Consider the following 11,336-nt stretch of genomic DNA (forward strand, 5'->3'; position numbering starts at 1 on the left):
GCCCAACCGGTTCCAGCCGGATCCCCGCCGCCCCGCGCGCCCATTGGCCCGCGGGGGTCACGTGGGGTGGGGCCAAGCGTGGGGGGGGCGCGGAGGGGGCGGCGCGCGCGCCATTCGCGCCCCCCCCCCCCCCCCACTCCGTGCGCGCGCGCGGGAAACCCGCGGGGGGGATGGGGATGGGAAGGGGGGGGGAAGGAAAAATGGGGAGGAAAAGGTGAAAATTCGGGATGTGAAAAGCGGCTCGGGGAGGGGAAGAAGGAGGGGAACACCCCCCCCGGCCCGCCGCGATCCCGCGCGCAGGTGAGCGGAGCTGTTCGTTCAGCACCTCCGGCCCCGCGGGGCCCCCGCGGGAGCCGCCCCGAGCCCTTTTTTCCTGTAAAAACACGGGAGGTGCGGAGAGCTGGATCCGAAAGAGGCGCCGGCGGTGCTGGAAGGAGAGAGAAACATGTTAAAAAGCAATAAAATGACGTTAAATCAATTCACACAGGTGCCCGCTGCTGGTGCCAAGTGACTCGGGAAGTTGGGCTCCTTCCAGGAGAGGACATTCCTCACACCTGCACAGCCACAGCCCGTGTGCTGCAAATCCAGCTAAAGATCTTCATCACCACTTCACTGTGCCCTAAACTTTCCACTTTTCAGTTCAACCTCATTCAGAAAAAGTTTCCCCAAGGAACAGCCTTTCCCCCCTTCCCTGCCCAGGTAAATTCAGGCTTTTTCAAACCTCAGCCGCACACTTCTTCAGCCATGCTGATTTTTCCCAACTTCAACCCATATAAATGAATGGTGGAGGTTCTGTTCTCACTGACAGAAGCCTGTGGCTCTATTCCCACAGATTCACTGGATAGATGCACTCCTGGAACTCTGGAGTTTGCCTGGGCAATTAATCTCTACCCTCTAACGAAGGCTCACAGGGGAAAGAACTGCAATTGAATTTACTGGAATATCTGTTGTAGGTGGAATGTACAAGGTCAGGTAACAGGAACCTTTTGCCACTGCTTGAAGGACTCTTTCTCCTCCCCTATTCCAGTGATGCCTTGTATAAAATGGATTCAAACTTTCCATAGAAGTATTTTATAAACCAGATCCTTCACTTACCTCACCTGCAACAGGACCAGTACTTTGTGGAAAGCCACCACTGTGGCTTTGTCACCTGTAGAGACGTAACACAATAGAAAACTTTTTTTTTTCCTAAAGGCAAAAATACATACTTTGAGTAGAAGAGTTTCCCCATCAGCCTGGCAAAGCAGACTGGAGAATTTCCATCTCATGGAGAGTACACTGTTTCCAGATTCCTGAAACATGGAGAAAATAAAATACAGCAAAAGAAGTTTAAAATCAAAACAGCTCTTGTCACCTCAACCCATTTTTATCCAAATTCTCTTTGCTACTTACACAAGAGGTGGTACCTGCACATAGCTTCATTTGGGCAGGCTTTGTAAATCAGCAAACTGCTTTACACTGTAAAAATAGCCTTCAAATCATTCCCAGGCTAACAGGAATCACATGAGGAGTCTGTCACAGATTAAATATTATATTCAACCTGGGTTCCAGCTTTATCACACCTTAAAATAAGCAGCTCTACATACTTTTAAACATTCAGGTTATTTTTTAAATAACTTTGGTATTAATATACTTTATTCCCACTTTGACTACACAGTTCTTCACAATCACAGGCCAAGTGCTCAGTGCGCAGCACTTACAAGGCTGTTAAATCTGCATTTTTTGTGGTTTTCACCTGGAGGTAAGAAGAAACACTTCAAACCCAGCAACAGCTGGTAATGCCACACCTGTGTGTGCATCAGGAGCAAAATTCAAGACATTTTCGGTTATTTCGATCGTGGGGACGGACACCAGGAGGAATGAGAGACGGAAACAACCTTGGGAATCAGCTTGTCCACCCCCCTGCCAGTGGAAACTGAGAACAAGTAATACTCCACAGCTGCTCTGGCCACTCCTTCAGTATCAGCCAAACTGCCCTTCTGAACCATTCTGGCGGGGGTCAGAGGTTGGCTTTGGCTACTGAATTCCTGAATTAAGCCCACCCTCATTCCCTGGAACGCCCTCAGAGGGTTTGGCATATGGTAGCCATCACCTGTGTTTAGCCAATTTCCTTTCCTTCCTGAGAAGGTTCATTCCCAACCAATCCTTCTTTCCTGCCTGCCCAGAGCCTTTCCCAAGGTCAGCGTGGTCCAACACCAGCACCTTCTGCACCTGGCTTTTCCCCACACACACTGCTCAGGAGAGATCTCTGCTGAAGCTTTGGAGCAGCTTTTTTTCTTTACAGCAAGGCTGGGAACCCTTCCTTTATCTCTCTGGAAACCAGGAGTGGATACATTCCACCCAGCAATCAGGTGGGGAAAAGACAAGATGCTCTCAGTGAGCAGGCAGCAGGGAATGTCCCCGACACCAGGAATAATCCTCTCCCTGCAGAAAGCAGGGCTCTCTTGATGGGACAGCAGAGCACACCTCAACAGAAGATTCCCTACTGCAAAGCCACGGGAAGAACCTGAGCCCAGACTGATTTAACAGGACTGAACTGGTCTGGCTGGGCCAGTCCAGGAGCAATCAGAGAACTGGAGGAGGCTCATTGCAGTTAACTTCTTGTCACCGGAACACCTGGCCTGTCAAGGACCCAGCAGCAGAGACCCAGCAGGGTGCAGGTATCTGTCACCAGGGCAGGGAGGTGACATAGGACGGCCCCACCTTCCTCAGCAGCATCACAGACCAGGAGAGTTCACAGTAGCCAGCCCTGCTCCGGGCAGGGCCCGCGGGACGGAGCAGCCCTGGCTGCCCACGGCAGGACGGGTCCCTGCGGGCAGCAGCCGCTCGCTCCGAACGCTGTTCCCCAGAGCCCAGCACCTGTGTCATGCAGACACCGGACACAGTCTCTCCAAGAAGTCTGCTCTCTTGTGCTCCAGGGCCTGCAGGAAGCCCTGGATCCTCTCCTCCCGCAGGGCCGTGCATTTCTGCAGCAGCGTCCGCCGGCGCCGCGAGTCTCCGTGGGACACGCACCCCTCCTGCTGCAGCTTCTTGGTCACGTAAGCCTGGTCCCTCTCCATCTGCTGTCGCCTCCTCTCCTCCAGGTAGGAGTCTCTGGCCTTCTGGAGTGAAAAGCAGCGAGTGTTAGCACGTCAGCAGGCCTCTGAGCTCACCTGTGGCACGGGGGGACAAGCGGCCTCCGCCTAGCCGTGGATCTGCAGGCTCACTCAAGGCTGGCTCTGAGTCTGCCTCTTCCACCTTGAGGCAGCCTGCTTGACTGGATACAAAAAATACAGGGATATCCTTCTGGGCCTTGCCTCCAAGACACAGCTCTGCTCAGAGCACTAACTCCTAGCTGGAACAGATAGAAGTCAGGACAGATTGTGGGAATACCCTCAGATACTGGAATCAGAGAGGAATAGCTACAGGAGAGTTCTTGAACCCCAGGCATGCACACTCCTATCCTCACCAGTGTTATCACAGCATTTTTGATCTTATTCCCCTGGATGCTAAAAGGTTTTGGGGAATTCCAAACCATGACTTACAGGGTAATTCTTTGAGATGATCCAGTACTGAGCTTTAAAACAAAAGCAGGAATAAGGTTGGCATTCCCAAATTTCTGTGATCTAAAAGTGTACTGGCTTGAGACACAGCAGGAGAAAGGCAAAGGCAGGAGCCATCCCTGTCTACCCTTCAAGTATTTGAAATATTTTGTTGCAGAACATCACTTTTAGATTTCTTCTTGTAGCACACATCCTAGCCTGCAGCTTCCAACGACAAAAACACATCAGCAGGCAGGAATATTGAGGTTCTATTTTTAAAAACTGTAAAATTGGTCACTGTGACATAAACTGACACACACACACACACACTTGGGAAGTGCTGGTTCTTTCAAACAAGCAAGAAGAATAATTACTCTAATGAGAGCCTGACTCACTCATCCTCACACTTTTCCAGAGCCCAAGGCAGCTATAGCTCTGGAAATTAGCTTTTGTTATGCTGGCAATGGGAGCAGAAATATCCCCAGCAAATTCACTGAATGGATGCGCTCCAGAGCTGACTTGAACTGCAAGGATCATCATCAGCCTGCTGAGCAGAGGACTTCAATCCCTCAAAGTGCAATTCTGTTTATTGCCCAGAAAAGACTCAGCTTGCCACTGCAGGGGCAGGCTGGCCAGCCAAGCCCTGCATTCCTTCCCACCAGGTACCAAAAGCAGGGTCCAGCTGATCCTGGGGCTCCATGGAGAGCAACAGCAGCTGGGAAATAAAATGGCAGTCATTAAAAGTGATGCTGCTGGAGCTGCTGGAAGGAGGATGTTTTTTGTCCAGTACCTCCAAATCAAGGTGGGGGGTTTCTGTACCTTGTTACCCCTTCCATCCTGCTGCCCATCCACATCCCAAAAGCAGCAGCACATTCCCAAAACACACACAGCTGCTGTAAAACATCCTGGCTTCTCAGCAAGTCCCCCCAGCCCCACCATCCTCACTGTGGATGCAACCCTTCCACCAAGAGAATTTGCTTCATGACCTCTTTTGGATTTCAAGATCACCAATTTTAAATTTAAAAAGACCCAGCTTCTAAATCTCAGTTCCTCTGAGGGAGAAGTCCTCCCCTTTGCACAATTGTGAGGGTTCCCTGGAAAAAAAGGGCAGCCTCAGACACTGCAAAGTGGCTCTTACAGGGAGAAAACTGACCAGGGAACAAATGTGGACAATGAGAAACCTTGATAATAGCATGGCATGAACACACCCAGCCACCAACCAGAACTAAGAAAAGATGAGAATAGCTGGGAACAGAAGCTGCATTTGTTGCCTGTCAGAAACCAGCACCAGGAGCAAAGTCAGAACAGTGACCTTACTGTTCCAGACAGAGGCCAAGCTCATGGCAATGACAAACACTACTGCCTTTTTTGCTTCCCTCTTCGTGCAGAAGGTGAACTGCCATTAGTTGTACTAATACAATGAATTGCTGGTAAGAAAAGGGCAGACTTGAGCCAGAAATAGGAACAAAAGAGTTTAAGGACATGGAGAGTTTGGATACTGCCAGACTGGCTGCACTTGATTGAATTCAGCCAGAACCACAACTGGCTATAATCTCTTTGACAACTCTCAGGGTGAGCAAGGTCCCTGAAGGTAGAAAAGGGCAATGTAATGGCTGTTCTTAAAAAGAGGACCCAAATAATTAAGGAACAGACACATCCAGCAGTGAGATATGGTGGGGATGAAGAGCTGCCACACTGAGGTCCTTCTGCCAGTCACTGCTGCCTCTGTGTCACAAGCTGCTGCCCCCCACATTTCTCCATCAGGAGTTCCAGCTCCCACACTTGTTTTGCTTAAAAACAGCCCAACTACTATGTCACTACTGAATTGGCCAGCTGTATCAGAACCAGGCCAGGGAGAGCTCACAGCAACAGATCTAAAGGAGAGGAACAATGTCAGTGAGCAATAGGAACAGTCCCTTCAGCAGGTACATCTGGACCCACCAGAAACAAGACGCTTGTCCACAGACTCACAGCTCAGCCTGCCTCATTTCAGCTCCCAGAAAGGAAACTCTACCCACTAGTTACAACCCTAAAAACAATAGTGGAGTTAGGAAGAGCATGTGAGTACTCCCTCCTTGTTCCAGTGTGAGCAGAGCACATGCTTACAGCACTGATGAAGTGTCTGAGTTGAACAATTTCACCCTGTGGCAGACCAGGAGTGTTCACTGGGTGTGTGAGGTCTGGGACAGATGCTCCAGCTGGTGGAATGAGCAATGTGTAACAGAGACAGTGCTGACTTTGGATATTTTGGGTCTTGCTGAAAGTAGAGGAGTCTGGCCACACACAAAGGTGTTGTAACAAGCCACAAGGATACAGGAGAAGCCACACGTGAGCTGCTACTGAAACAAGATCTTAACTAACAACCACTGCTCCCACTTTGCAGCCTCTCACCTGATCTCCAGCTGCTGTGCAGGTAACACGTGGGGTTGGGCTCTCCACTTCCCCAAGGCTCCCTTACCTGTAAAGCACTGTAGTTCATCTGGAACTGAAGGATAGCTTCACACAAGTTCCAAAAGGAATATTCTGGCCACAAGACTGACTGAAACACCAGGCATGAATGGGATGTCTGCAGAAAGGAAGATCACCAACAATTTAATCATTGAGCAAGAGAAAAAGTCATTAAGATGCAACTGTGTTGGGCAAAGTATGCCACTTTCTCCACAAAGGTTTTGCCTAGGCTGTGTTATCAGATTCTACTTAAAGTGAGGTAAAAACCAGCTAGAAGAGTCTGAAACTGCACAATGTAGAGTCCTTCTAATTAATTTTCAGTGCTGGGACATCAGTCATCCACTCCTGCAAAGGCATCACCAGAATTCTTTCTACTGCTGTGTTGGACTTCAGAGATGTATTTTTAATAGCTTAAGCATCACAGACTTTTAAAAAACCTAAAACAGCAACACTGGAGTACCAAAGGCTAAGGGAATAACAGTTGAACTGAGGATCAGGACATGACATTTAAGCCATTCTTCAAATGATATCTCATGATATTCCTTACTGCCCACTCATGGCATTCAAACTGCTTAATGAAGCCCAGGGCTGTGGTGCACTGAAGATATCCTTGAGATGGTTGATGAAAGATTTCAAGTCAAAACCTATTTTTGCCACCAAGTTCCTCACAGTCTGAGGTAAATATGTTCCTATGATGACTGCTAAAACAGTCCAACACTTAGCAGGTCTCCTCTGCCACTGAGAGGAGCAAGCAAAGTGTTATTTCATAGCATCAACACCACCCAGGGTGGAGGAGAGGGAATGCCTTGGTAGGTAAGCACAGCTCAGGCCAGACAACTTCTGAGAACTTGCCAATTAAATAATTTGGAATGGGAATAATTTGATGTGGTTGCCTAAAGGCAATAGGGTTTTGGCTTCAAATTGTACATCTAAAAGAACACGTGAGCTTCAGCTGAAGTAACTCCACTCAGATGTTCTCTACAAACAAGTGATTATCTAAAGGTGAGGAGCAGAGCAAAGGGATGAAAATTTATGATTTCAGGCAAACACAGATCTGCCAGAAACAGATTGCTCAGAGGTGTCCCAGCACTCAGTCCATCCTGGAAGTTACCTGACCCCAGCAGAAGGATTTCAGAGCCCTCACACCTGCTTGCACCTGAAGTCAGTGGAACACCAGCACCCTCTGAGGCAAAGATGGAATACCCCAAGGACAGAACAGAGACTTTACCTGCCAGAGCAGGAAATCGCTGAGGCGAACCTCCCCAGAGGTTCTTATCAGCAGGTCTGGGTCGGGGGAGTTGTTGGTGTACAGACACTTGTCCAGCAGCGATTCGGACACGTCACTAAAGAGACACACTTCATTAGACACCCTTCCTGACCTGATGGATGTGGCACAAACCAGAATTAGGGGGTTTTATGTCAACTCAGGGCTGTAAAAACTGGGTGGTGGAGCTGAACCACAGAGAGTCATCTACTTGCTTCTTTTAGACACTGCTGCCTGCTCACAGGCTATTCCAAATGCTATTTCAGCCCCCAGAGCATCCCACTCCATGCTCTTTGAAACATAACACAGTGGTGGAAGCAGACTGTGAGGGCTTCCATCTGGAGCAGGGAGCAGAGTGTAACTATTCCTTCTCCTTCAGGGTGGAGGAACAGTGCTGCATTCATAATTCATCTGTTGTTTGACCTCATAGCTAAGACTGTCAGCCAAGCAGCCAATTGTTGTGGCATAAAATCTGCCTTCACATTTAAACTCACTTAAGACACAGACCTAATTTCTTTTCTGTCTTGGTTGTGTATCTATCACCATGGTAACCGAAATAATAAAAGCCAAACATTGCATAGTAACTTTAAGTCATTTGTTCCAGTCACACTGGTTTAATGAGATCTATTTAAAAGCCACTTGGCTTCTGAGAGGTTTCTCATGCAGTGTGAGTGGTGAGACAGGCAGGATTCACCCAAAAGCCTCACACAGAAAGCCAAGAGTTACCTGGGTTCCAGCAGTCCTTGTTCCACCCCCCAGGCCATCTCCCTGACAGCATTGCTGATCTCATGTCTCGATGTGTAAGCAAAGCAGACGTTCAAAAAGCACCTGCACAGAGGAAAAGATGTGAAAGGCTCCTCCTGGGAAAGCCCAGCAGATGACAGTGATGTGTGCTTGTAGCACCAAGAAGAAAAAAGAGGTGTAGCATGTCTGACAAGTCCCAGTCCTCAGGAAGAGGAGGAAGACGTGAGGTATCAGCTCTTTAAACTGGGCGTCACTTACTTGTTGTAGTTCCTGGTTGCCAGCACAGCTTGGGCAATCAGCTCCTGGATATCCACGGGCAGGAGGGGCAGATCCCCGAGTACACGGATGCACACCCCGTGCTTCTTCAGGTTCTCCCTGCACCCAACCACAGTGGGGACCACAAAACACACATCAGTCTCTACTGCACAAGTGCCAACATCCACCCACAGCTTCAGCAAAACTGGCAACTGGAGAGAGGCAAAACCACCAAATGGTTTTCAGGTGAGCGAAACTGGCTGAGATTTGATCATCCCAAACCATTCCAAAAAGGCACAGTGATCATTCCCCACACCAATTCCTAAGGTACAGACATAACCAAAGGACCAGGACATGATCCCAGATTAGGCATCCCTAAATGTGGGCACCTCCAATTAACCAAAAATTAGGACAAAGCTTTAATATTTCACGAAAACAACACCTGGCACGCTGTGTTTTTGATGGTGCTGTCTTTATCTGAAAGCTGTCCTCGTCCCCATGGTTTGGTTGGCACAGTTGTCCCAAATCTGATGGGCAGGGGGAGCCTGCATGCACAGAGCTCTACACCCCACCCAGGCAGGCACTGCAGGTGGGGAAGGCTCTCCTCGTTCATGCATTCTCACACTTGTAACACCCCTGCAGTTTGTGTCCTGCCCCAGTTCCACCCTGTGGGACACACGTGGGGGACTCTTACTGCTCCTCCAGGAGGCGGCTGAACTTCTGCCTGGCCAGGTCCATGAGCCCATCCACCTCCTCCTTGGAGCGTTTGAAGTTCTCGATGCTGAAGGCATAAACTGTCACCTCCCGAATGCCCAGGTTCAAGCACCACCGCAGTGTCTGCACCAAGACAAAATGCAACTATCAGGCCAGCAAGACACAACTGCTCCCTGTAAAACCTTCCTGTGGTTTCCCACCAGGCCAGGACTGCAACAAAAGGAATGACTATCAAAAGTATGGAACCCCTAAATGTGAATTTCAGATTCATTTTAAAGAACAGGAGGAAAATATCACTATCTGAGGATGAGAATCCATCACAGGGACCTCACCCAGCCAGGAAAAGCACCACTGGTTTATAAATTCAATAATACTGTACCTTTCAAAACCTTTCCAAAGAAAGTAAACCTGTTTCACAGAAATAAAAGCCTTGAGATCTGTAAGGCAGATATTTTAATTGAGTGCAAAACAGAAGAAAAAAACAGCTGAATAGAATGACACTGCAAGACAACACAGAGAGGGAGGAGCTGACGTTGTGAATCCTGATGATGAGAAGCAACTCCAAGGATGAGTGAAGAGAAGGAACACAAGACACCAGTCCTGCAGCAAACCCAGCTCAAACTTCCACCACACAAAGGCAGAAAGCATCCTCCTCACCTGTGCCAGCTTATCAAAGCCTTGGGAATGTCCCTGCTGCCTCTCCACATGGCACTTCTGGGCGTAGCGGCGATTGCCATCCATGATGAAGGCAACGTGCTTGGGCATTGGACCTGCCTGGAAAACAGGGAGAAGCAAGGAGAGCAGCAGGTTTTTTATTTCAGAGCCCAAGGGCCCTTTCACAGACACAGTTACCTTCAGAGAACACAAGAAAAGGCTGTAACACTTCCCCCCACAAAGAGGAATGTTCCTTTCCACTGACCTCACAAGGGCAGCACCATCAGTCTCAAGCTTGAGCAAGGAGAGAATTTTCCAGGAACTGAGTTTTTGTTCCAATACTCAGTTTCATTCCCTCAACTCCCAGTGCGAGGATCTCTCTTGGCTCCCTCCTTCCCATGCCCTGCCTCCCTCAGCAAGGGCACAGATCCTCATTGGCAAGCACTGCCTGCAGCCTTGCTCATTTGCAAGGCTAAGCCTAAGTAATCTCCCACCCTGGGATGGAGTTTAGGGATGCACACCCAGTGCCAGCACTAAATGCAGCCTTGCCAGCAACGCTCCCTTTCCAGAGCACTGCAGCCACAGAGACAGTTCCACCCTGAAGAGCCTGCCAGCTCTTCACCACAAAATCCATCCCTTACCTTAATGATGTTGGCACAAAACCTCTCTATGATGGTCAGCTCGCCCTCTCTGATCCACGACATTTTTTATTGAGAGCTCCTTTCCTTTTTCAAAGGGAAGATGAAAATGAAGGGGTTAAAGGTGATTGTTGTTTGAGCCCAAAACAAACAAACCACCTGGGAAAAATCAGCTCTGACTTGCTGGTCTGGAGCCCTTTGCATTGTCTGTGCAAATCCTTTGCTAAGCAGGCTCAGAAACAGGCTCTGGAATTTTCCAGCTGTGTCATCAGAGTGGATTCTGCAGCAGCTGGTGCAAGGAAAACCATCCCCGAGTCCCGCAGGCTGCAGGACTGGTTCGTACAGACCCACCCCAGCACTAACAGCCCAGACCCCATCCCACCATCCAGAGGCACCACCAGATCGCGTTACCCTCAGGAGCTCATTCTCCGCGTGGGCTTTCTCAGCCTCCTCCCTCAGGAGGAGGGATCCCTCCCCACACCACAAACATCACAGCAAGGACCTGCCGAACCTCGGGCTGCTCCCGAAGCTCTCACCGCCCGCCTCGCCCGGCTCGGGCTGCGCACACCCGGCGCCACCGCCGGCTGCTCATGGCCAGCTAATGGCCAGCGGCCCTCCGGGCGCGGTGAGACCAGCGCTGCCACGCAGCCAGCGGAGCGGGCCGAGAGCGGGCCGCACAGCCGGAGCGTGCGGGGGCCGCCGCTCCCGGCAGCCGCCGGGCCCTCCCCGGCGGGACGCGCCCGGTGGGGACGGGGCGTCCCTCAGGCCTCCGCCGGCTCCGTGAGGAGACAGACGCGGCGGAAGGAGGCACAGCCCGCCCGCAAGGCCCCCGCCGTGCCGGCTGGCCCCGGTAAGCCCCGGTAAGCCCCGGTAATCCCCGGTAAACCCGGCTCCGGTCCCTCCCGGTGCCGGTACCTGCCCCGGTCCCGGCGCCGCCTCAGCCTCCGCCGGACGGTGACGCGCCCTTCCGCTGACGTCACGCGGGACGGGGCCGCGCGTGCGCGGGGGAGCGCGGGCCGCCCTGAGGGGAGGGAAGATGGCGGCGGGGAGCTGTGAGGGGACGGGGAGGCAATCACAGAATCACCACAGAATCATCAC

The 11,336-nt window shown here is 50.7% G+C and overlaps 1 protein-coding gene and 1 long non-coding RNA gene across 3 annotated transcripts; one reads left to right on the forward strand and one right to left on the reverse strand.

Moving 5' to 3' along the window:
- The first annotated feature begins 79 nt into the window (after positions 1-79).
- LOC146765507 (uncharacterized) lies at positions 80-7,817 on the forward strand. Its single transcript, XR_014949894.1, has 2 exons — positions 80-699; positions 833-7,817. It is a non-coding gene; the product is annotated as an uncharacterized LOC146765507 (long non-coding RNA).
- DHDDS (dehydrodolichyl diphosphate synthase subunit) lies at positions 1,618-11,197 on the reverse strand. 2 transcript variants are annotated; one of them, XM_021534949.3, is made up of 9 exons: positions 11,154-11,197; positions 10,242-10,325; positions 9,604-9,720; positions 8,927-9,069; positions 8,236-8,352; positions 7,960-8,061; positions 7,198-7,312; positions 5,980-6,087; positions 1,618-3,101 (listed from the first exon to the last, which is right to left on the reverse strand). In XM_021534949.3, the coding sequence occupies exons 2-9, from the start codon at positions 10,302-10,304 to the stop codon at positions 2,865-2,867; spliced, it is 1,002 nt and encodes a 333-aa protein (XP_021390624.3). In that variant the 5' UTR covers positions 10,305-10,325; positions 11,154-11,197; the 3' UTR covers positions 1,618-2,864. The 2 variants fall into 2 exon arrangements, with proteins under 2 accessions (XP_021390624.3, XP_085415665.1); XM_085559539.1 differs by having other exon boundaries at positions 10,750-11,197.
- Positions 11,198-11,336: the final 139 nt, after the last annotated feature.

Source organism: Lonchura striata, chromosome 23, assembly GCF_050655825.1.
Source record: "Lonchura striata isolate lonStrDom1 chromosome 23, ASM5065582v1, whole genome shotgun sequence".
Taxonomy (NCBI): domain Eukaryota; kingdom Metazoa; phylum Chordata; class Aves; order Passeriformes; family Estrildidae; genus Lonchura; species Lonchura striata.

What these genes read in the sequence shown, in the direction of transcription:
- DHDDS (XM_021534949.3), bottom strand. Translation starts at nt 10,304, where the DNA reads ATGTCGTGGATCAGAGAGGGCGAGCTGACCATCATAGAGAGGTTTTGT. An exon ending in GCTTTGATAAGCTGGCACAG is followed by an intron (nt 9,070 to 9,603) that starts GTGAGGAGGATG and finishes GTCTTGGTGCAG; the next exon opens with ACACTGCGGTGGTGCTTGAA. An exon ending in GCAACCAGGAACTACAACAA is followed by an intron (nt 8,062 to 8,235) that starts GTAAGTGACGCC and finishes TCCTCTGTGCAG; the next exon opens with GTGCTTTTTGAACGTCTGCT.